The 26,353-nt window shown below is 35.5% G+C and overlaps 1 protein-coding gene across 8 annotated transcripts in view; it reads right to left on the bottom strand.

Moving 5' to 3' along the window:
• CADPS2 (calcium dependent secretion activator 2) overlaps positions 1 to 26,353 on the bottom strand; it is a 560,307-nt gene that overhangs the window by 109,667 nt on the left and 424,287 nt on the right. For 4 of the 8 annotated variants that reach the window (XM_073009305.1, XM_073009306.1, XM_073009309.1 and 1 more), the window contains exons 14-17: positions 19,918 to 20,019; positions 9,965 to 10,028; positions 6,793 to 6,916; positions 4,814 to 4,834 (exon numbers count right to left, since the gene is read on the bottom strand). In XM_073009305.1, coding sequence (XP_072865406.1) covers positions 4,814 to 4,834; positions 6,793 to 6,916; positions 9,965 to 10,028; positions 19,918 to 20,019 — 311 coding nt within the window. The remainder of the gene's footprint in view (positions 1 to 4,813; positions 4,835 to 6,792; positions 6,917 to 9,964; positions 10,029 to 19,917; positions 20,020 to 26,353) is intronic. The other 4 variants (XM_073009312.1, XM_073009307.1, XM_073009310.1 and 1 more) reach the window with 1 other exon arrangement.

Consider the following 26,353-nt stretch of genomic DNA (forward strand, 5'->3'; position numbering starts at 1 on the left):
ATGTAAGAAGAGATCAATAGACAGATAGTGGACTCTGAACCTCCCACTTACTAGCTATGGGACTGTAGACATACTATATAACCTCTCAGGTTCAGTTTTCTGAGAAGGAGTAATAATAATGATACTATTTATTGCAAAGTATTGTCTTAAGAAGTAAATGAGTTGCCTATAACTTTGGGAGGCCGAGGTGGGTGGATCACGAGGTCAGGGGTTTGAGACCAGCCTGGCAAGCATGGTGAAACCCCAGATCTACTAAAAATACAAAAATTACCCAGGAGGCAGATATTGCAGTGGGCCGAGATCGCGCCACTGCACTCCAGACTGATGACGAAGCAAGACTCCATCAGGGGTGGGGGGGCGGGGTTGGGGAGGGAAACAAAGAAGTAAATTAGTTGATATATCACATATAAAGTTCTTAGAATATTGCCTGGTATATAAGCATTTTCTCTTTTTACTAAATAATTATCATTATTTTTGGAAAGAGTGGCTTTTATTAATATTAATTCTTGGCTTTTGTGATGCAGCTGAGGTGTTTATCATAAAATGCCATTACTTTGAATCAGTCTTGGAGGCATGGCAGCCAGTGAAAAGAATGTGAAGAGGGTTCTGGTATCTGAGAGACGCGAGTATTAGTCTCATGTCTGTTCAGTTTTAATGGCAACAGCAGAACCTTGTGCAAGTTAATGCTTTTTTTCAGAAGTCTCAGTGAACTCTCCATAAAATACCCATTTTGTAGAGCTATTTAAGGAACTAATGAAGCAGTATAAATAGAAAGCCTTTGGGACAGGCCAGGTGCTGTGGCTCATGCTTATAATCCCGGCACTTTGGGAAGCCGAGGCGGGTGGATCACCTGAGATCAGGAGTTCAAGACCAGCCTGGCCAACATGGTGAAACCCCCATCTCTACTAAAAATACAAAAAATTAGCTGGGTGTGGTGGCAGATGCCTGTAATCCCAGCTACTCGCCAAGTTGAGGCAGGAGAATCACTTGAACCCGGGAGGTGGAGGTTGCAGTGAGCTGAGATCGTACCAGTGCACTCCAGCCTAGGCAACAAGGCAAGACTGTAAAAAAAAAAAAAAAAAAAAAGAAAAAGAAAAGAAAACCTCTGGGACACATAGGCAGTCAGTAGATGACAAAATTATGATGAATTTTGGGTAGAGCTTTACTCTTTTCTAGAGGGTATAAACTAAGGAAAATTATTAGAATGCTCAAGAGACTACTGTGTCAAAGTCTTATCAAGCCATTTGAGTTCTTTAGTTCTTTCACATGCAATTGATATTTTCATTGTTACCCACTTTTAAAAGCATCACCCCACCAAGAACACTTACAAGGTAACCCTGTTAGGTTAACTTGCTACCAAATGCAAATAACATAATATAACTTATATATATTTTATTTTATTATTTTTTTGAGACAGGGTCTCCTTCTGTCACCCACGTTGGATTGCAGTGGCACAATCATGGCTCACTACAGCCTTAAACTCCTGAGTTCAAGCAGTCCTCCTGCCTCAGTCTTATGAGTAGCTGGGACTACAGGTATGCACTACTATACTTGGCTAATTGAGTTGTGTGTGTGTGTGTGTGTGTGTGTGTGTGTGTGTGTGTGTGGAGATGGGGTCTCACTATGTTTCCCAGGCTGGTCTTGAACTCCTGGGCTCAAGTCATCCTCCTGCCTCAGCCTCCCAAAGTTTTGGGATCACAGGCATGAGCCACCAAGCCCTCCCTGGAATACAAAACATTTCTAAAATACCCCTCTCTTCTGTTACTTCAGAACATTCAGAACATTCTTAAATTTAGTTTTCCCTTCAATCAATTTAAATTACATGAACTACATTGATTTTTCTTTTCTTTTTTTTTTTTTGATATGGAGTTTCGCTCTTGTTGTCCAGACTGGAGTGCAATAGCATGACCTCAGCTCACTGCAATTTCTGCCTCCCAGGTTCAAGTGATTCTCCTGACTCAGCCTCCCAATTAGCTGGGATTACAGGCATGCACCCCCACTCCCAGGTAATTTTGTATTTTTAGTAGAGACAGGGTTTCACCATGTTGGTCAGGTTGGTCTTGAACTCCTGACCTCAACTGATCCACCCATCTTGGCTTCCCAAATTGCTGGAATCACAGGCGTGAGCCATTGTGACTGGCTGATTTTTTCTCTTTTCTAAACAAGCATTTAATTTTAATAAAAGTATGTTTCCTACAGTTGCCGACCTGTACGGCTGACCAGTGGTATGGATTGCTAAGTCACTGTGAGGAGGTTTCTGTTTGGTGGAAGCAAGGTATACAGGGGACAAGTCCCTCTTGTTCTCTCTTTAAGGAGATCAGGCAACTCTACACAGTGCCTCTGCCCCAGGCTTAAAAAAGGGGCACTCTGACCCTTTCATATCTCTCAGGGGAAGAAGCGTAGCTTCTGGAGGTTAAGGATCACCTAAGTCCAGTCCCAGCTGGCTGAGTTATTTACTCCATGGCAGTGGGAAAGCCACGACCAACCCTGAACTTCTTGTTTGTAAACTAGGATGAAAGCTGTTTTTACAACAGGAATGTTGTGGGGGAGAAAAATGCCTTAAGAGGTTTTGAAAAAGTTTGCTAAAGAGCATGGGATTGTTGCTATTACAAAGTGCTGTCATAAGAGGGGATAATCAGTCCCATACTTTTTTCTAATTCATTTTTCTCTAAAGTGCACTTAGCAATCATTGTAGGTGTGTTCTTTCTCCTCTTTGTGGCTCTGAGTGTTTTGTTCCTGTCACTTTCTGGGGTCAAATATTGAAAAAGGTAGGAAAAAAAAAAAAAAAAAAGAAATAGAGTCCTTAATGGAAGACTTCAGTTAAAAACAACCCAAGCAAACTTGCTTATAACATTGCATACAAAATTTGACCAAAATGAGAAAACTAGGATTAGGAAGTTTCACCACCTGTCTCTCGCTCCCTTGTTTTCAGATGTAACTAACTAATCTCCTACCTCTCTCCAAAGTTCAGAGTGCCTATTTTGTGTCAGCAGGCACAGTGGTGGGTGCTGGGAATACAACAGTGAACAAGTCAGTAAGGACCCTGCCTGCATGGGGCTGAAGAGAAGATAGAGAGGAAAAACAGATAATAACAGGCACACGTAGTTAAGTGAGTAATTGTGATAAGGGATGCAAGAAAAAAAAAATAGAACGTTAAAAAATCAGCAACTCTGTGAACTCTTTCCTAGCAATTTCCTGATGAGATTTCATAACCTCTGTTCATTCCTGCGAACTTTCAAAGTTATTAACTTTCAAAGTTAATAACTGCTTACTTTTTATTTAATAGCATTTATGCTTTTTATTCTGTTATTTTCAAGAGTGATAAAGGAAGATGGTCCTCTTTTCTTGTTGTAAGAGCCCTTCAAATATCGGTGACAGCTTCCAAATAAGATTAGTGGATATGCTTAAAACATAATACATACCATTCATATAGCCTCAGGTGTTTTGCTTTAAATTTGTATCAAAAATATTGCTGAACTTTTAGAGATGAATGGCCTATACTTTACCTACAGAGCATTAGCAATCATTCTGATAAAATCAAAGCATTTTCAGTATTCCTAATCAAAAGGATCTAATAGAAGCCCTGAGAAAAAGAGAGCTATTCATCAATGACAAAACATCACACCACCAACAGCAATGGAAACAACAAAATGAAAAGGCAATCTACAGAATGGGAGACAATATTTGCACACCATACATTGAGAAAGGGTTCATATCTGAACTATTTAAGTAACTCCTATAACTCAATAGCAGAAACTCAAATAGCCCAACTTAAAGATGAAACAAGAAACTGAATAGACATTGCTCAAAAGACATACAAATAAATGGCCAACACATAAATGAAAAGGTGCTCAACATCACTAATCTTCAGGGAAATGCAAATCAAAACCACAATGAGATATCATCTCAAACCTGTTAGGATGACTATTATTTTAAACAAACAAACAAACAAACAAAACAAGAGATAGCAAGTACTGGCAAGGATGTGGAGAAAAAAGAACTCTTGTGTACTATTGGTAGAAATGTAATTAGGTGCAGTCACTATGGAAAATAGTATGGAGGTTTCTGTAAAAATAAAGTATGGAACTCCAAAGGATTCAGCAATCTCGCTTCTGGGTATACAACCAAAAAAATTGAAATCAGGATCTCAAAGAGACATCTGCTCTCCCATGTTCATTGCAGCATTATTCATTGAAAGTAACCTAAATGTTCATTGAGAGATGAATGGATGAAGAAAATGCAGTATATACATATAATAGAATATTATTCAGTCTTAAAAAAGGAATTTCTGGCTTAGTAGTAAAATAAGCCCCATCACAGTACATAATAATACAGGATACCACTTATATGAGGAATCTAAAAGAGTCAAACTCATAGCAGAGAGTAGAACAGTGAGTGACTGCCAGGGGCTGGGAGAAGAGAACACGAAGCGGTATTATTCATAGGGCACAAAGTCTAAGTTATTCAAGATATATAAGTTCTAGGGACCTACTATACAGCAGAATGCCTATAGTTAACAATATAGTACACTTAAAGAAATTGCTAAGAGAATAGCTCTTGTGTTAAATATTTTTATCATAAAATATTAATAATAATAAATAAAGAGGGCAGGAGGAAACTTTTGTAGGTGATGAACAGGTTTATGGTATAGGTTGTAATGATCATTTCACAGCTGTTTACCTCCAAATTCATCAAGTTGTATACATTAAATATGTACAGCTTGCCTGTCAATCATGTCTCAACAAAGTGCTTTAAAAAACATCACACCACCACATAAGAAATAATGGCTTGTGCATGCAGAAATATTAATTACCTGTTTCCTTTTCTGCTGGGCCTAAAACATAAGAAAAGAGAATTTAGGAGAAAAGCAAACTACCCTTGTTGCTCATATAATGTAAAAGGCCACTTCTTTCTAACTTAGGTTTGATTTGGTTCTTAGTCTGGTCCTGAGGATTTTTTTTTTTTAAGAAGAAAGCAGGGGGAGAGGGAGATGATGAAAAACATAGAAGTTTTTCTCACCTAATGAGCAAGCATTTTGTTGTTGCTACTTTTTAAAGAAGACTGCTCAGCATTCCTACCAGAGTGGGTTGCTAGGATCCATTTTCCAGAATATTCTTCCATTAGACCAGAGATAAGAGAGAAGTGACTTCAAAAAGGGAAAAGGTAGGAGAGTTTCCTGCTCACTGTCCATTGGGCCCTACCATAGGCTTTTATATAACACAGACTTGTTTTTTGTGTCCCAAAAAAAAAAAAAAAAAAAACAGTTTCTTTATCCATTTAAAATGGATTCTATGGCTATAAAATACAAAGTGTACTGCATATATCTTTTCTGTATCCTTGGACAAGGTAATAGTCAAAAATATTAACTCAGTTAAGAGCAAAATGATTCTTACAGGTTTTTTTGGGTAGAGTACATAACATTTACATAAAACAATACAGTGTTTATTCAAGTTCCCCACAACTTTCATCTTTGCCAGATTTGAAAGGCTTTAATATGTCTATTTTAATATCACTTCTTCCAATCTGTATCAGAATACTCAATACTCGCAAAACATGAAAATTATTTGGAAGAGTATTTAAGACTGAAACCCAATTTGTTTATCTTCCACTTTCCTCGAATGATCAAATATTCATTGCTTTTGCTTTAACACAACATGATATCATAATTAATGAAGTTAAAATGGTAACTAAGGAGGTTTCATGTTGTTACTCTCGTGATATAATATTGGTTGCTATGGTGATGAGATGGCTTTTTTGTTAATCACTCAGGAGGTTGGTTATCGTACGCTTGTTAGAAAGCTTGACCAGATTTGGAGAGAAGAAAGGAATAATAACACAAACAATTATCATCAATCCTTTTCCCTACCTGAATTTTGCTAAAACTATTCTAATATCAACTACTTCATAAATTCATGATTCCTTAAGTACCATTTTATATAAAAAGTTACTAAAATTTTATAAAGGATGACTTACTTTTATTTTCAGGTAAGAAACTTTTATTTTCAGATAAGTATTTAACATTAACTGCATTTTTTCCCTCTATTAGTTAATCCTTCATGTATTATTATGTAAGTCAGTTTTATGACAATTTGAGCAAAAAATCTGAGGCCTTTCCGTTACTTTCAATTATATAAATTAATGTTGTTGAATAAAACTGTTGAATAAAAGTTGATTTTGTGACTTTGCCACAAATTCCAATCTACTTATTTCTAAATATTTAAAAAATTAGTATCCTTAAATGAATAAAGCCTGAAGAAAGAAAAAAAATAGCACAGTTCTCTCAAGAGATCTAATCTTTCAAATGCATCAATACATTGCAAGCAATTAAAAACCAAAGGAAGTTCTATGAGTTTATTTCAGCCCTCAATAATCAACAAGTTTCTTCCTTTTTTGAGTGATACTGCAGAACAGAAAATAAAATTACATAATACTACACTGTTACTGATCAGGAAAGATTTTGCTGCCTATAGTTCAAATGTTAGACATACTTACAGTACTGCCAAAAAACACAACCCATGAAAACACCTTTTGGTTTTTTGAAAACTCAAAATAAGAACAAAGGACAACTTAAGCACGAATCCTGGGTCTTTCATTCAAGCAGAGTCCCAGGAGGCATATTAAAGCAATGAATAGGAAAAAGCTCTTCAGTTCACCAGCTGAGATTTTAATGAGACATTTCCCTTTGCCATGGCACAGGATTGTTCAGGAAAGGAAAGGACTTCTCATAGAAAATTCAGTTAATAGGCATTGTTGGCTCTCACTGCCACTTCGACAATTGCTCACTGCACTGACCTTCTATTTTGGCATATTCTGTGAGTCTAGTGTAATTGATCAAGGCAGCTTTCTCGAGACATTTTCTGACCACTTTCTTCACCTCTTCTGCTGGTATGGGAGTGGCAATATCTTTCATTAAAACCTACAGAGAGAGGAAGTGGAAGGGTGAGGGGCAGGGTTGGGGACAGACAGACAGAAGAAAAAAGATAGATGTTGCATAAAATAAATACTAAAGACAAATTACACAAATTGTCCTTGATCTGACTATTACTAGGAAGGGGAGAGGGGTCCTAGGTAACTTGGGGGGAATGTAATGGGTCTGCAATGTACTTCCCAACTGGGAATGTAATCCTCCCACCTTAGCTCCTCCTAAGCCTAATTTATGCATTTCAAAACCTCCCCTAGACCAGGTCACCCTTCAGTGTGACTGCCACTTTTTCTCCAGGGACCTGTGACACCATTAGAGCAGCTGTTTCAGATCAAGATTACAGTTCTTGGGACAAATAATAAAGTTTGTTTTGCACATCCCTAATTTAAAAGCCTTGAGTCTTCTGAGCAATATATTTGAGAACAATGACAAAAATTCCATTAAGAATAAGCATAATCTTTGCGCTCTGAAAAAAAAATCAAGACCTCTAATCTCACTAAATTTTAATGACAGTGATTTGCTGAAGATACCATGGCAGTCTATTCAAAGAGGGGGGAGAAAACCTCTTTGCCTTAGCGAAATGAATGCTTATGGAGTACTGAATGTTAAAATACATAAAAACTTTCTATGGTTTTAAAAAATAACTGATTATTCTCTGTTGGGCTCCTAAAATGTGTTTTTGGACTTTTCCTTTAAAAATGTTATTACTAGGCAAAGGAAAAATACAATTACGTCCAGAATTCAAAATGTAATGTATTCATAAACACTGTTACATTGACTCATAATTTTCTTTAAAACCTTCATAGTGATAAAACTGCTCACATTAAGTTTTGATTACACTATTAGTAAAACTATCTTTCTGCATATTTAATGCAATTATTCTTGCTTTACTTTCATTCACATTACAAATATATGCCAGAATGTTAATATAGAGAAGACAATGCTTTTGTAAGTGCTCTATTTCTATGTCTTATATTGAAAGGAATATTGAAAGAACATGAAAGCATGCATTTCATGTTGTATTATTTCATTCTCTTTTAAGTCAGCCTCAGCACTAAGGATTTTGTCATCCCTGATTTATTTAATCATCCAAGTATCAGTGACCTTTGACAACATTTTTTAAAGGCTACTCACTGATGACATTTTAAAGATTTTGTTAGGCAAGGTTTTCTTTTTGGAAATAGCAAACTTTATGATTAAAAAAATCTTTCTCTATCAAATTCAGTAATTCTGACAAATATTTAGCACTTTAATTAGCACTGCACATTAGACTTGGCAGACAGAAAAATCCCTTTGTGCATAGTAAAAAATAGACATGCACCATTAAATGTGGTTATTACTAAACTTTAAGATTAATTTTTTTCATATGTGGAACCACAAACGTTACTATTATACTTCCCATGGTGACAAACTTTACATAACAAAAATGACTGTTAAAATTAGAATGTATATGTCTCCCAGGTAATATTTCATATTATCTGGGAACCAGAAACTTACTTTCTGGCAAAGTACAGGTAAAGGGCTGGCAAATGCAAAAAGGGAGATGTCAACCTCGATTTCATGCTACATTCCATGTTCTTCCAAGGTATCATAGGTTTCAAGAATTCATATGCATATTTTTGTTTTACTTTTCTATGTCAGTAAGAGACATAAAAATGAAGAAATGACCCTTAACATTTCTGTCTCAATTCAGCAGGAGATGTGATTACTGACTATAACTGGAATAAAGGTCCCTGTTCATCCTGCCACCTGTCAATGCAGGGCATGAGGGCATCCTGCTATTACTAAGTCTTCCCTACTGGGGGGGAGAAAGGAGGCTCTGCCATGGAAACCCAGACATGGAAAAGCTGTATTAGGTACCTACGATGGGATGTTGTTCCAAAAAATAAAGCAATCCTTAAGGATTTTATTTTACTCATAATACCTTAATGAATAGAATGACATGAATACTTTGAAAAATCTGAGTTATGTGCAGCTTTCAGTATTACAAAAATTCTAATAAAACATAATTACAACAATCATATTTCTATCGCACAATCCACAATAATCAGGGATAAGACAGGGATACAAAAATAAAATCAATCTGTAATCCTAAGATCTCATTTTAATCATCAGTTCTAGTCCTCATCTCCCAAGTTCTTAAATCACTGAAATGGAGATGTAATATCTGAACAATGTCTTCTCTCTTTGCTTTTTAATAAAGATGCTAATAAACAATATAGTATCTAAAATTAATTAGGCAGAAAATAGACAAGATCAAGTGTTAGAAGTCAATAAATAAGGATTATAATAATCAAATTATGAGCTAAAGATGAATCTAGAAATTTGTTTTAATTCTGGTAAGAAATAGGAGTTGGCCACATTATTTAACTGTTAGCATCTAACAAGTATATAAATAAATTTACAGACAGATGAAAAATACTGCCCTTTGAAACTTCAACTGCCATAAAAATAGGAATAGAGAATATATTTTCCTTAAAAAATGATTTTTTTCACCTGGATTAAAAATCTTGTTTGCTGGTTATTTTGTGGGGGAGAAACACATTTCTATAATATGTGAATTCATTTAAGGTAACACACACACTGGAGTAACTGAAATAAATTCTGAGATGAATACTGAATGAATGAAATGATATATTTGTGAATGGTAAATGATAAACTTGTTGGTATGAGGACTATGACAGGTAGAAGTACAAATAAAGTTGAAGGACGATAAAAGACAATTGTAAAGTCTGAAAAAGCAAAAACAATTATTCTTAACTGAAAAAAAAAGCATCTCATGAGGGAAATAAAGAGGTAGGAAAAATGAATACTACCAAAAAGATGCCATAATATGAGTATAGGATGGCAGCGTGAGGCTTCAGAAAGGTTTCAGGGAGAATGAAGTGCTGTAGACAGAGTCTGAATGTAGTAAGAAAAGTTGAGAAACTCATGAAATGTGATGGAATCAGTAGAGAGTATAATGGGGTCTGTCTCCCTAGTTCAATAACTAAAATACACAGTCCTGAGAAAGCAAACAGTATTTATAATGTTCAAACATACCCTTTCAAGTAATGAAAGTGTAGCTTTTAGAGCACCTTCAGGTCGTCCAAAGGGAAAACAGTATCTTTAAATACAAAAGAAAGAACAAAAGAGTCAAACATTTAATACCCAAGACTGCTAAATAATTCCTGTTTGTATTACTTGGCATTAATGAAGAACCATGAAACAAACTAAAAATATTATAGCATCAACTCATCCAGGGAAATTTTAACCGTTAAAAGTTTACCTAACCCTAGGATTTCAATGACTTAAACAATAAAGGTATAAGATACGATGAAAAAGGTTCTAAACGTTTTGAGGATACATGTTTTAAAAGAATACAGTAAATAAAAGAACCTCAAGGGTCAAGAGTAAAGCAATAATATGCATTGCAATAATTTCTTGTTTAAGAATTGTTATCCAAGTTCTAAGAGAAAACGAAGTAAGTTCTCCCATTTCCTCCTACGGCTGTGTGTGGTTTAGGGTGGCCACATATACCACAGCAAGATTCCAGCTCTTTCCTTTGCTGACATTGGCCTGTCTACCATGATGTCTAGCTTTTCCACCTCCCCATACAATACACATAAACCCTCTGCAGTTCTTTTGTCTATAGTCATTTCTCCCAAATATTTCTAGTCCTACATATTCCTACTGCACACCAACAAATGGAGGACAGGTCATGGGGATGTTCTGAAATCAGTGTCAGACAAAGCTGGAGAGTGAGTGGGCTACTCAGATTTTCATGGTTACATGATGGTAACAGGTTTATCGCTCTTTACCAGGGGGGTCCTGCTTCAGGTCAATTTCCACTTAAACAATACTGAACATCAGGGCCATTTCATCTTTTTGGAGCTCCTTGCTTTGTTGAACCAGATTCAAAAAAGCACCTCCTCCTAGGACTACAGTTCCCACCGCAGGATCAAGTGCTACAGGCAGCTGAGCTGTCCTTAGGATGGCACCTTGCTCTGACTTAGAAATCTGCAAACTAATAACTTGCAAAGAAGTTTACGTATCTCTATGTCCTTTTGCATAATTCAGGCATTTAGTGGACATATTTTCTCAGATATAACTAATAATAAAATTATATTTTTCATGCCATAATTTAAACATATTTCCCCCAAAAGCACATATGTTAAGTTTAACTTGTTTTATAGAACTATTTTTTAAAGAAGAGATTGATTTCTCCTTTTTAAAACAAAACAGCAGTTTAATTTATATTAGGATTGGATTTTATATTCGTGAAACTTTCATTAGTCTCACACAGATGCAAATAAATGTTATAAAAATCCAGTCACTCAAGTTTTTTTTTTAAAACAGCATATCGCATTTATCATTTTATTTACTGCTAAAAATGTCCTTTCTTAATCTTGCCGCTATGTACTCTGCTACTCTCCACCCACACGCACAAAAAAAGCCATAACCAATTTATTTTGATAGTTTCTTCTGTGCAGTGGTGCTTTTAAGAGCATTAGCAAATTAGCAAAGTACCTTTAATCATTTTGTATACTATAAACCTTAATCCACGTTTAAATAAAACACAAATTGGGTTCTTGTAGTCCCCTCCCCCTGCTTAATCTTTTCAGTGTATTTGCATAATCCATCCATTGTCTTCCCTATTGTTTATTTCCATTAACCTGTGGGTGACACATTTTATGAATGGAATGTTACTGATCCCCAGATTACATTTAGCATTTCAGGGCTCTGAGGTCCCACTGGGTATGTTCTAAATTAGCATTAGCTGCCCATGATGTGTAAATAATTCAACGCATTTACAGAGTACAAGTAATCCGGAATCAATAAAGTACAGAAAATAACTACATAGAGGCTTAATTAATCTTTACAAAACAAGTTTTAAAAGAAGAGAAGTATTTTGTTCTGCTTTTCAGGCTAAATATTTTGGGTTTTTACCACTCTGGCAGCTCTATAACAGCAAAGCAAAGTGGAAAACACTCATTCATCAAATAAAATTCAGCCACATTATATACTTAACATGAATAAACTGAAGTCACCCTTATTCCCATTATGGCAAATTAATTGCACAGATAAATAAACCAGCACAGATTTGTCTTACAATTAAGCCCTTTTTGTTCCCTACCTATTTTTAAATACATTTTTTTTTTTTTTTTTTTTTTTTTTACCGAAGTGATATATACACATAGTTTAAAGAGGAAACTTTTTTATCTGACTTTTTTTAAAATGAAAACCAGAAATCCTTTATGTCAGTTCCAGTTTCTGCCTTCTATTTTTAAAAAAATGCTCTCAACTTTTAGCTAATTCTTTTGGTATTTAAACTTTATATCTTTCAATTGTACATTAATATTTTTATTTCTTGATTTTTCAATTTTAAATATTGTCCTACTAACTTTCCACTATGGAAGAGAAGTATGTAGCTTTCATTTGTTTCAGGAACTGCACATATTTAAAATATACAGTTTGGTTAAGTTTTGACATATGTATATACTTGTGACTATAATCAAGTTAATTCATGGCCTGCAAGTCTTCCCCCCAGACCACAGGCAACTACTCATTTCCTTGCTATAATTTTGATTAGTTTGTATGTCTAGAATTTTAAGTAAGAGGAAATGTACAGTATTTACTTTTGTGGGTCTGATTTCTTTCACTTAGCATAGTTATCTTGATATTTATTCATGCTGTTGTATATATCAAGAGTTCATTCCTTTTTATTGGTGGGTAGTATTCCATTGTATGGCATACACTGGGTATCTGTTGCTTGCTGATGGTCATTTGGCTTTCAGAGTTTGGCTACTATGAATAATGTTGGTATGAGCAATCATATAAAAGTCTTTGTATGGACACATGCTTCCATTTCTCTTGGGAAAATACCTAGGAATGGAATGGCTGGGTCATATGATAAATGTTTAAATTTTTAAGAATCTCCCAAATTATTTTCCAAAGTGGGTTGTAGCATTTTATATTCCTATCAACAGCATATAAGAGTTCCAGTTTCTCCACAACTGTGCCAACACTTGTTATGTTCAGTTTTTGTTTTGTTTTGAATTTAACTATACCACAAGGTATGCAGTGGTACCTAACTGTGGTTTCAAATTGCAATTCCCTATTGAATAATGAGGCTGAGCATCTTTCTATATGCCTTTTTGCTATAATATTCCTTTGGTGAAGTATCTGTTAAAACAATTTTTAAAATTGGGTTAATATTTTATAATTAAACTTTTAAAATTGTATATATTCTGAATAAAAGTTTACTGTGAGATGTGCATTGTCTAAACATTGTCTCCTATTCTGTGACTTAACTTTTTATTCTAACAATGTCTTTGGAAGACCGAAAGTTCTCAATTTTGAGAAAGTTCAAGGTAACATTTTTTTCCATTTATGAATTATGATTTTTGTATTTTATTTAAGAATCTTTGCCTAGCCCTAAGACACAGATTTTTCTCCCAAGTTTTCTAGGTCTACCTATTTTGAGTTAACTTTTATATTATGGGTGAGGTATGAATTGAGGTCAATAGTTTGCATTTGAATATCCAATAGTTCCAGTACCATCTGTCGGAAAAAAGTATACTTTGCAAATTGTCCTTGCACATTCACTGAAAATCAACAGACCATGTATGTGTGTGAGTCTACTTCTGGACTTTCAATAGCATACTATCTTGATTATTGCAGCATTATAAATTTTGAAATCAATGTTAAGATTCCGACGTTGTCCTTTTTAAAAGTTATTTTTGCTATGGTAAATTCTTTGCATTTACATGTAAACTCTATTATCAGGTTAATTTCTAAAAACCAATCATGCTGGAATTTTGACTGAAATAGGTCAATGTAGAGAGAACTGACAACAATATTGAGTCTTCCGAGCCATGAGTACAGTATCTCTCCCTCTATTTAGGTTTTCTTTAATTTTTCTCAGCAATACTTTATACTATTCAGTGTACAGGTTTTACACATCTTTCATCAGGTTGATCCCAAAGTATTTCATATTTTTTGTTGCCATTGTAAATGATATTAATTTCAATTTGATTGTTGCCAGTATGTAAAAATAAATTAATATTTATATATTTATCACAGGGTGTGGTGGCTTACGCCTATAATCCCAGTATTTTGGGAGGCCCAGACACCACTGTCCATCCCTGAGAGGGTAACAGAGTAAGACCCTGCCTCAAAAAAAAAAATTATCTAGGATTCTGCAACTTAAATATTATAGTAGAATTTTTTAGATTCCATAAGATTTTCTACTCAGATAATCATGTTACCTGCAAATAAAGATAGTTTTGCTTCTTTCTGTCCAATTTGGATGACTTTAAAAAATCCATTTTTTTTCCAGAATCCATGCACTGGCTAGACCATTTGGTACAATTTTGAACAGAAGAAGTGACAGCAGACATCCTTGCCTTGGTTTTGATTTTAGGCAGAAAACATTCAATCTTTTACCATTAAGTATGTCAGCCGTAGGTTTACCATACATGCCCTTAACTGGTTGTATACAATGTATATTAATAATAGTCCTTCTAATACCTTTATTTACTAATTCTATATTTTGTGTCTTCTCAGTTTTGCTTGGTTGGCTTTTTAATCCTCTTCATTTATCATATTTTACTATTTTTCTACATACTTAAAAATTTTTGACTAGATGCTGGACATAGTGAGTTTTATCTTGTTGATGTCTAGATATTTTTGTATTCCTTTAAATATGCTTGATCTCTGTATTCAAGAATGCACTTAAATTACCTGGAAACAGTTTGACTCATTTGAATGTTGATTTTAATCCCCACTAGGTGATATCAGAGTTGTGTTTATTTTAGGGCTAATTTTTTTCCCATGGCTGAAGCAAAACCTAATGAGTACTCTATAGTACTCTACAGATGCCCATGAGTTGGTTTTCCACTCTGGGTAATGAAAACTAGAACTACCCCTGATCTTGTGTGTTAGCATTGGAGATTTCCCCCCATAATCCCTTCCTGTGGTTCTTTGTCAGACCTTGGATAGTTTGCTCACATATATGGAATGATCAATACTTAACCGGAGACTCCAGGGAATCATTTGCAAATACCTGTAGCTCTCTCCTCTCTCTCCTTTAGAACTCTGGTCTGAAATCTCTGGCTACCTTGGCCTCCCTGGAATTCCAGCTCTGCCTCTTCAAGTCAGAGAGTCCACTAGGCTCTACTTAGGTTCCTCCTTTCTGGATCATTGCCTGGAAATGCTCTTCTGGCAGTAAGCAGGTACAACTAAAAGGCTTACTTCATTTCTTTTCCATTTCTCAGGAATCACTTTCATTGCTTTATGTTTAATGTCTTGAAAATATTTTTTCCCATTTTTGGGGCCTTTTAAAATTGTTTCGGGTGAGAGGGTAAATATAATCCCCTACTGCTCCATCTTGGACATAAGTAGCTCTTTTTTTTTTTTTTTTTTTTTGACCACATTCCCCCACTATAAACAAAATTTCCGTCCCTTCCTTACTTCTAATATAGTTACATCATTTTGCAGGGGTTAGATCTAAATTCAGTATCTACATTACATTAGTTATGAGAATGTCCTAGACAACTGAGACACAGTATTTTGTATGATTACTTTCTGTGCTTTGCTCAATAGTTTGTTCATAATTCATACTTCTATTTATTTTTGATGTTGTCTCTTTATATACTTAATCAAATTCCAAATTCTAGTAAAACTAGTACAATAATTAATACAAATCCAAGCTCTATTCCAAGTGGGTAAATGTCTCAATATGTCAAAATACATTTTATCAATTTAATCTACGTTGAAGCCTTTTCTGACATGCTCCAGTCAGCATTGATTGCTCTCTAAAATCAACTGGCACTTTGAGGGTCTCAGTTAACCATCACTCTAGTGATTCCTTTCTCTCTCCCATGCTGATTTCTTGTTTCAGGGATTTTTTTTCTTTTTGAGACACAGTGTCACTCCATCACCCAGGCTGGAGTGCAGTCACGTGATCTCGGCTCACTGCAGCCTCTGCCTCCTAGGTTCAAGTAATTCTCATGCCTCAGCCTCCCAAGTAACTGGGAATATAGGCGCTCACCACCATGACCAGCTAATTTTGTATTTTTAGCAGAAACAGGGTTTTACCAGGTTGGCCAGGCTGGTCTCAAACTCCTGACCTCAAATAAGCCACCCACCTCAGCCTCCCAAAATGTTGGGATTACAGGTGTGAGCCACCACACCCAGCCAGTTTCAGGGATTTTAGATCCTCTTTGTTTCCCCCTGGTTTTGGTAAATTCTACAATTCACCAAAGGGAATATAAAAGAAACATTTTTTTTTAGTGCATGTCTAAAAATATCATTATTCTACCATCACTGTTAATAGAAACTATTGCTGGTACAGAATTCTAGGTTGGAAATGATAGTTTCTCAGAATTATGAAGTTACTGTTTTCCAGATACCAGTACTGCTCCTCACATCAAAATGAAAGTTGAAGAAAAGGATCTTTTAAAGTTTTGTTCACTGTCTGACACATAGTAGGAGCTCAATAAATATTTGTAGAATAGGCCGGGCGCGGTGGCTCAAGCCTGTAATCCCAGCACTTTGGGAGGCCGAGACGGGCGGATCACGAGGTCAGGAGATCGAGACCATCCTGGCTAACACGGTGAAACCCCGTCTCTACTAAAAATACAAAAAAAAAAAAACTAGCCGGGCGAGGTGGCGGGCGCCTGTAGTCCCAGCTACTCGGGAGGCTGAGGCAGGAGAATGGCGTAAACCCGGGAGGCGGAGCTTGCAGTGAGCTGAGATCCGGCCACTGCAGTCCAGCCCGGGCTACAGAGCAAGACTCCGTCTCAAAAAAAAAAAAAAAAAAAAAAAAAAAAAAATATTTGTAGAATAAATCAATGTTGAGAAGTCATTCTAACTCATTGTATAAAATCTGGTTTCTCTTTCTGGAAGATTTTAGGGTTTTTTTAATCGTTAAGTTTCTGAAAATTCATGAAATGTACTTATAAAACCATCAGTTCTCCTGAGACTCGCTTATTATCATGAGAACAGCAAGGGGGAAACCTCCCCCACGATCCAATCACCTCCACCTGGTCCCGCCCTTGACACTTGGGGATTATTACAATTCAAGGTGAGATTTGGGTGGGGACACAGAACCAAACCATATCAGGATTGTAAAGTACATATTTAGAGAAATTATCCAAAGATGATGTGCGTATAAGAGAAATAGAGAAACAAAACTTTAAGAGAGGACAGGAAACTAAAATGATACTAATACAAAATGAATACAATGAATGACGTGGACAGCGCTGTCCATTATTATGTAGTTGTAGTTTTTGGGTGGTAGTGTGGGGGACTGAAGTCCCCTGGTGAGTGGCTCTGATTACTCTAACTCGATATAGCAATCCCATGTCAATGTCAGTGACTGATTGAGGCATCCAGTGCACAGAATTTCTCTGGCTGCTGGTTTTGATTCAAAACCAGGCTCATGAGATATAAAAAAATAGTTTGCTAGATCTTCTAAGGAAACTTTTTATGATCATAAGAGAAAACTACAGAAAAATACAGCTTCTATGACTTCCTTTGAACACTGGCATGTATGAATGTGAGGCCAAGAAATTCTGCAAGCTTAATGGCTAAGGTGTGAGATAAAGAAAAAAAAAATCAAAAAATTATGTTATCTTACTACCAGTCTGGGGATGAAGCTATCCCATGAAAGAGAATAGTACTGTGAGAATCACAAAGAAAGAGAGCTGTGGCTACTGAATAAAGCTTGTCTTAAAGCTTGCCTGCTTGAGACCTGCAGGCAAGTGAGCATACAAATTTATTTATTGTTTAAAACAGTTTGAGGTAGAATTTCTACTGCTTGCAGTTGAAATCATTGATATAATAATGGGGACTTATTTAGTTACTAATATAGATATCTAATTGAATGATGGCTGGGTCTCAACGGTAGCAAAAAAGAGGGAAATTACACTGATTTTCATTGAAAGATACATAAAATACATTTAAAGGATTCTATACAACCTAAGAGACAATACTTTGTTTGTTTGTTTTTGGTTGTTTTGTTTTTGTTTTTTTGAGACAGAGTCTTGTCACCCAAGCTGGAGTGCAGTGGTGTAATCAGAGCTCACTGTAGCACTGACCTCCCAGGCTCAAGTGATCCTCCCACATCACCCTCTGGAATAACTGGGACCACAGGCACATACCACCACACCCAGGTAATTTTTTTGTTTTTCTTTTTTGTGGAGATGGGGTCTCGCTACATTGCCTAGGCTGGTCTTGGACTCCTGGGCTCAAGCAACCTTCCCTCCTAAAGTGCTGGGATTATAGGTGTGAGCCACCGCACCTGGCTAACGCAACGCTTTTAACAACAGCAAATGCAGAAACACATCTCTACAAATGCAAAAGAATTTTTTATGTCTTCCTTTTGTTTATAAACTCAAAAATCATTTCAGGCAGAGAATTCAATCTTAACTCTGTAAGTTGAATTGAGCTATGTTATCTACAACAGTGTTTCCTAATGTAAATTTACTGGCCTTTTGAGCAGAATAATTCTCCAGTGTGGGACTGTCTCATGTACTGCACTTTTAAACCCAGCACTAAATGACTGTCCCTACCCCTGGTTATCGTGACAATGAAAATCATACCTCATTCACTTACCCTAAGGTAGTGCTGCCAGCCCCAGTTGAAAAATCACTAATGTAGGGGAATAGATTCATAGTATATACTATGAGATTTTCTCCTTTCAATATCATTTAAAAAATCACAGAGTCTAAGACCTTTATATTATCAGAAAACATAACAAAAAGGAATAATAATGAGGCAATAAGGTATCAGGAAGAATAAGAAGATAAGGAAACAGAGTCTCAGCATAGTCACACAGCATTCATATGGTTAAATAAAATATTTTTGCGAGCATATTCACTAAGTTTATTTTTTAAATAAGTGCACATGAAATGTTTCCAAATCACATGCATGCAACATGGCAGACAGGTTAGAAGACACAATACTTTATGTGGTGACATTTTATAGGCCTAATAAGAGAGAGAAAGAAAATATATTGGCATATTTCTGTTTTTAATCATTAAGGTCTGTTGAATTAACTATAACCAGGAGAAAAGAAATATTATCAAGGTATTTATCTTTTACTCTGTAAATGTTTGACATGTTTCTTAGTATTGGTGGCTTTTTTTTTTTTCTTTTTTTTTTGAGACAAGGTCTCATGCTCTTGTCCAGGCTGGAGTGCAGTGGTGTGATCACAGCTCACTGCAGCCTCAACCTCCCCAGAATCAGGTGATCCTCCCACCTCTGCCTCCTGAGCAGCTGAGACTATAGACATGCACCACTATGTCTGGCTGGTTAAGTTTTGTGTTTTTTATAGAGATGGGGTTTCACCATTTTGCCCTGTCTGGTCTTGAACTCCTGGTCTCAAGTGATCCACCCCACAAGGCCTCCCAAAGTGTTGGGATTACAGGCATGAGCCTCTGATACAGGCTGATACAGCCTCTGATACAGGCTGATAGCTAAGTTTTTGAGCAAGGAATGGTGCTAGGTGCTGTGACCTGTGTTCTCACAGAATGTAAATAAAAAGATAACTAATGACTTTAAAGCTATGTGGGTTGTAAGTGACAAGAAAATAGTACAGACAATAAATGCTCAAAGACTTCAGAATACTCTTTGCTGGAATAATTGAGAAAGGCTCCACTGTGGAGGTGAGACTTGAGGGCTCCTTATCTGGTAACACAGAGAGCAGGAGAAAACAGTCACCAGAGCTGGGGGAAGGGACTATGCAAGAATGAGAAATGCAAAAGGCAAGTAAGAGGTGCAATGGATATTGTAGGGGGAATGGCTAACCTAAATGAGTACAGGAGACTGAATGATACGCTGAGAAGCAGACCACAGACTGAAGAGTGTGATCTTCTCCTGCAGGCAATGGAGGGCTACTGATGATCTTGAGCACTAGCAGAATGATACAAAAAACAATTTGTGGGGGAAGTAAGGGTTGAGTGAAGTATGAAAAGAAATATTTATATTAATGAATAAAATATATATACCTGAAATGGCTTATCTGATTTTCTAAAAGGGAAGAGAGTCTCTCTTTTATCTCCTCAAATCTTTCTTTTTCTTCCACTGAAACAGTCCCAATTCCATCAGGTCTGAAAAAAAAAATCAGAATCAATAATTTATATTGATTGAGCATTTACTTTTATATGTTTAATATATTTTTATATATATATATTTTAAAATCCAAGGAAAAGTTCACTGTATACATATGAATTGTGTTTACAGTGGAAACTTACTGGATATATTTGCAGCCATTTGCTTTATATTTTGACCCAGAATGAATGGAATGGAATTATTCTCTTTTAGACAGTCTTCAAGGTAAAAGATTACAATAAATATTTTCCAGATCTACCAAAACAATGACTGGTCCTTGAAAATGGCAGTGAAAAGTGTTTTATAGTAGTACCAAACATTTGACCAACCAAGTGAAATCCTCTGAATGAAGATATTATTAAAAAATAATGAAGGTAAGGTAAAATGTCTTAACTGCTTCTCTTCTAAATAATAATTCAGCTAACACAGAACTGGAGATTTAATTGTTGTAGGAAACATAAAAATTTTGGATACATGTAGAAGTTCACTGCCCTTTTTGTTTGCTTAAATATATAGGCATATGAATAAAAATAAATATTAGAATTAAAATATACAGAGAAGAAAGAAAGCTATGTTTCTTTTCAAGATTTTTGTGTTTAAATATTCCTGTGAAAGCAACGTGAGTTCCATCAGAATTTTACAAAGCAGCTATGAAGACTGAAAAAAAATCTTATTTTACTAAGATTAGGATTAAAAATGTAAAATATATCAAATAACAGAAATTTATAATTTATTCTGTATCAATTTAGGCATCTGGTTGTACAGCAATCATCTAAAATCTTGAACATAGAAATCTTAACTGTCTTGTTAATGCAGAGGAAAAAAAGTATGAATCTCATATTCACTTCAAAACCTGTTTATATATTTTAACAACAAAATAAGCCTTTTGCACTTGATAATTAACACCAATCATTTCCTACCTTTTTAGTTTGTTTATTTATTTGTTTATTTATTTATTGAGACAGAGTTTTGCTCTTGTTGCCCAGGCTGCAGTGCAACGGCACGATCTTGGCTCACTGCAACCTCCGCCTCCTGGGTTCAAGCAATTCTCCTGCCTCAGCCTCCCCAGTAGCTGCGATTACAGGCACCTGCCATCATGCTTGGCTAATTTTTGTATTTTTAGTAGAGACGGGATTTCACACTGTTGGTCAGGCTGGTCTCAAACTCCTGACCTAAAGTGATATGCCCACCTTGGCCTCCCAAAGTGCTGGGATTACAGGTGTGAGCCACCGTGCCCAGCTTAGCTTATTTCTCTAAAGATTATATTTTAATTCCCAAACACTTGTGCATTTATCATTCCAATGTACTAATTGTAATGGTTACATATAAAATAGGTAGAAACAGGAATTATTGAAAACAAAGAAAAATGAATGCTTAAAATAACTTTCCTAACAAGATTTTTATTTGTTCCTTTATATATATATACATATAATCATATGTATGTGCGTGTATATATATGTTTGATGCTTGTTAACTAGTCAGTGAGGACGAAAGCAATTAATTTTAAACTTATATCTGAATTATACTGACATAATGACCTTTCAGTCAAATCAATGTATCATTTAAGTATGAGAATTTTTTTCCAATATAGAGTACATAATTTTTACTTCAGAGACTCACAAGCTGCTGGAATTTATGCTTTGAAAACATTTCTTACAACATTTTATTCCTAAATAGGGAAATATTAATTTCATATGCAGAATAATAAATCAATCACATTTATTCCATCTGAATTCATTTTGAATGTTAACTATGGAAAAATTAATGGCCAAATATTAGTCTTTCAAGTATTTTTAGGAAGGAGAAAAAGTCTAATGCACAAATTACAAAGCAGTGAACTATGAGTGAATTCTAATGTTTTACATTTATTTAATAATAGATTTTTCACATATTACTTTAGAATCAATTCCCGTTGAGCAAATGTTAATACAAAACACAAACTTTAACCTATGAATAATTATGCATTGATAATGATCACAAAAGTTCAACTGGGAAATTCTGTTTAAATCATTAATTGGGAATTTGGGTATTCAGACAAAAACTATACCTAAATTACATTATTATGTAGACAACAATAAAAACTCATACCATAATGTTACAGGTGATTATTTCATTGAATATGCCTATGCAAATTGATAAAAAGAGCAAATAACTTATCTTTATTATTCTGCTGATTTGACATAATCTTTTGGCTTAGCTACCTGACAGGCGCTACATAGTTAAATATGAGTAAACGTTTCTATTTGGTTCAACTGTCAAATGAGATAGTCATCCACGGTGATAGTGTAAGTTGTCCCATCATATTAGACTTCATTGTGGCACACTGCCTGCTTGACAGAATGGAGCCAGGGGGTCAGGTGATGACAAGTGAGAAAGGTAAGTCAGCGGAAACTCACTTGTGTCAACCTTCACTTAGAAAAGAATGTTATATAGAGTGAAGGACCACCATTTTACTGAGTTTATCACTAAATTAGGTACAAATCTGACAGGTTAAATTCCACGTTTAGCAATTTGGACTTGCCTTTGTTTACACATCCTTATTTTAGTATATATACAAGATTAAGTACTGAATATTAGGAATATGAAGCAGCCTTCTATATCTAAATTATTGGTAATAAATGGTAACTTTGCAGTAGTCAACTCTAAAGGCAACATTTCCTCCTACAATAATTCTTCCCGATAAATGCAAATACTTTCCATATCATCAACATCTTGTCATTGTAATTATTAAAACAAACATAATGATGAGCACTTATAGAATTTTAAATGCATGTCTGGTAATTTGTACTGGCTATTTTATGTGTAGAATAACACATAAAGCCCACAGCAATCCTGTCTCCTTTCCAAAAGAGAAGGCTGCTGAGGCTCAGGGAGGTTGGGTTAATTCTCCAAGGTCACACCGCTGAGAAACGCAGGAGCCTGGACTTGAACCTAGGTCTCTTGCCCTCCAAGGACAATGCTCTTATCCTTCCTCTCTTTCTGCTATATTTTGACAGAAAATAATAAGGAGCAATAGAAAACCAATTAAACCATGAAAATTACATTTGAAAAGCAATAATGGACTATTTTGAATATCCTTACATTAGACATTTTCTATCTGACTTGTCTAAGGTGGAGACTTTAAAAACCAATGACATTGAAAATATAACGCTTACCATTGAATCAGCAAGTTAGTTAAAGAAGACCCTAAGAAAGGAAGTCCTAAACCTTGCTCTTTCACACATTCTAAGGTATGTTTTTACAAAAGCCTTGAGAGAAATTTAAACCAGTTATATTTTGTGAATGTTTGTTTAGTAGACTAAGAGTATTCGAGATTTCAAAATTATCGTTCATATAAGCTCAGTTTATAAATTCATTCCTGCCAGCTCTACCTTCAAAACACACCCAGAACCTGACCTTCCTTCACCATATCCACCACTGATCCACTGACCCCAGCCACCATCAGTTTATCCCTGAGTATGTAGGCAGCCTCTTGGTCTTTCTCCTCCAGCGCTTTCTTTGTCAGAGAACTGGCCACATACTACTCTGAGCCTCTTCAAGCATGAGTCATTTTTACAGTACTCCTTGACTCAAATGTTGTAATGGTAGCACACAAGGTAAAAGTCAAAGCCTTTATAACGGTCTATTAGCCCCGCTTCCCACAATCTGACTTTATCTACCCCCTCACTTGCCCTGTTCCCCTCCACTCAAGCCATGCTGGCCTCCTAGCTAGTCTTTAAACACAGGAAGTAAGCTCCAGCCTCAAGGCCTTTGCAAGTGCTGCTGCTTCTGCCTGAGAGCGCTTTCTCTACGTGTACACAAATTATATATGCACACATGCACACCTGGCTTGCTTGCTCACTTTCTTCTGGTATCTACTTACATGACTTGAGATTAGTGAGGTTATCTCCAACCATCCTATATGAAGGTGTGTTTCCCATTCCCATAGACCTTTTTCTCAATATGTTTTATTGATGACCACTGTACATATGGCTGCCACCTAACATGATACATTTATCTATTTGGTTACTGTCTGCTTCCTTTGTGATGTATCTCTAGTGCCAGAATACCAGCTGGCATATTGATATTTAACACATACATGCTGAGGAAATGAATGAGTGATATATGCAATATAAAAAATTACTTAACATGATAAGAATTCATGAATTAGTAATATGACAAATTATTATTACTACTTATTAGAACAGGGTATAAATTATTGGAACATTTTTATTTTATTTTTTATTTTTGAGATGGAGTTTCCCTCTGTCACCCAGGCTGGAGTGCAGTGGTACAATTTCAGCTCACTGCAACCTCCGCCTCTCAGGTTCAAGTGATTCTCCTGCCTCAGCCTCCCAAGTAGTTGGGATTACAGGTGCGCACCACCACGCCTGGCTAATTTTGTATATTTTTAGCAGAGATGAGGTTTCAAGTTGGCCAGGCTGGTCTCGAACTCCTGGCCTCAGGTGATCCACCCCCCCTCAGCCTCCCAAAGTGCTGGGATTTCAGGGCAGAGCCACCATGCTCAGCTTGTAACATTTTTATTATGTGATAGTTGCTAAAATAGAACATTTCGTGAAAAGCAAACGGAAGTAGGAACTGTAGTTAAGTGCACTGGGTAAAAAGATCTCTAATTAAAGTTAGTATGTATTTACACTTAGCAGAAAATCTTCGATGTTTAATTCTACTTTAATTAATAGTAAAATAATTTACTTTAAATCTTAAGAATAGAATTTTTCTCCTTAGATATAAGTAAACGTAATCATGCCGCTTTGACATCGATAGTCTGTTAAAATGTGGGTATTTAAAATTGTAACATAAAAGACAAATTTTCTCATTCGAATGTTAAGTGGGACTTAAGTCTATGATGATAATTAAATATTAAAGTGGTTCTGATGAGAAGAAAGCGTAGTCTTATGTATCAAGATTTACTATTCTCATTTTTTTCTGGGGCCTGTAGTTATTGAAGTTACATGATTTCCATAAAAATAGGGTGCTCTGTGAAAAAGGCTTAAGATATGAACAAATTATAAAACACAGATGAAAATAGATACACTTCTTTTAATTACAGATAAAGTCAAACAAGTTATGACATAAAACTTCTATCTGGTCTTAAACAATAAGCAACTGAACACCAAATGCAGTTGTGTGCTAATTTACCTCAAAGATTCTTAAAAAACAGAATTTGTACAACAGAACCTTCTGCCACTGAGGCCTGATCTTAACATATTCCTGTGGGTCACATTCTGTTTTCAGAGAAGCCATCACACACACGTACATCCCCCTGCAAGTTGCATACAAATGTGTGCACACAAACACAGACAATACTTTTTGAAAGGTAGATTCATCTACAAAATAGTTGATAAGGCCTCTACATACATACTTACTTAAATTTCTCCATGAACTAAGCAATTTTGTAACTTGTGCTATCCATCAATCTGGCAGATTACTGCATTCTAAAACAAATGCAAAAACTCTTTTATATGTATTGAACATCCTGATTATCAATTCCTCCTGTAACAAGTGTGACATGAGCTCCAAATTGAAAAAGATATTTTTAAAGGAAAAATCAGGAATGAGAGGAGTAAACAGCATTACTCATCCTAATCCATTTTCTATTATTTCTGACGGTTTCTGAGGTGAAACAAATTAAAAATTTAGTTTCTATAAAGGTAAAGAACAACTACACTATAGGGTAAGAAATATCTAAGAAAAAGGGTACAAAACTGGGCAGCAGAATCAGGCATTTGAGCAGAAGAGAAAATATCAATGAGGAAATCTGCTTAAATATTCAGATCTGTGCAAACTTACTGCTTCACTTCCCTTGTTCGAACAGTTTGTATTCACACATTTTATAGTTCCCTTTTCCAGTATAATAAAAAAATTTCAGAGATTTGTAACACCAATAAAAACTAATTTTGACATGTTTAATATTCATTCCTTTGGAGTAAATTTGAGTAAAGATGAATTAATGGCTTTCAACATTTTCCAAAATACATTGTAAGGAACAATGACCTTCAGGGATGCCCAAATATTTTGTAAACAATGCAAATTACACAACCCTTTTAGAGGTTCACAGGACAATCACAGCATATGAAGGGGTCTGAGAAGCCTGATAGTAAAGAAATCTGTTTAACTTTGTTTAAATAGCACTTCCAAAATTATGTAGTCATATCTGCCCACATTCCTACATAAAATTCATTATTTAGTGCTGATGAGTATCCATTCTATTACTTAATGAAAACTATACCATCTTCTAGAGTTACTTTGTTCAATCACTTTTATCACCTGGACAGCTTCTAGATATGTGAGGAATAAATGTGTTTATAATCCCCAGGCTTTATAATCTCTAGG

Source organism: Chlorocebus sabaeus, chromosome 21, assembly GCF_047675955.1.
Source record: "Chlorocebus sabaeus isolate Y175 chromosome 21, mChlSab1.0.hap1, whole genome shotgun sequence".
Taxonomy (NCBI): Eukaryota; Metazoa; Chordata; class Mammalia; order Primates; family Cercopithecidae; genus Chlorocebus; species Chlorocebus sabaeus.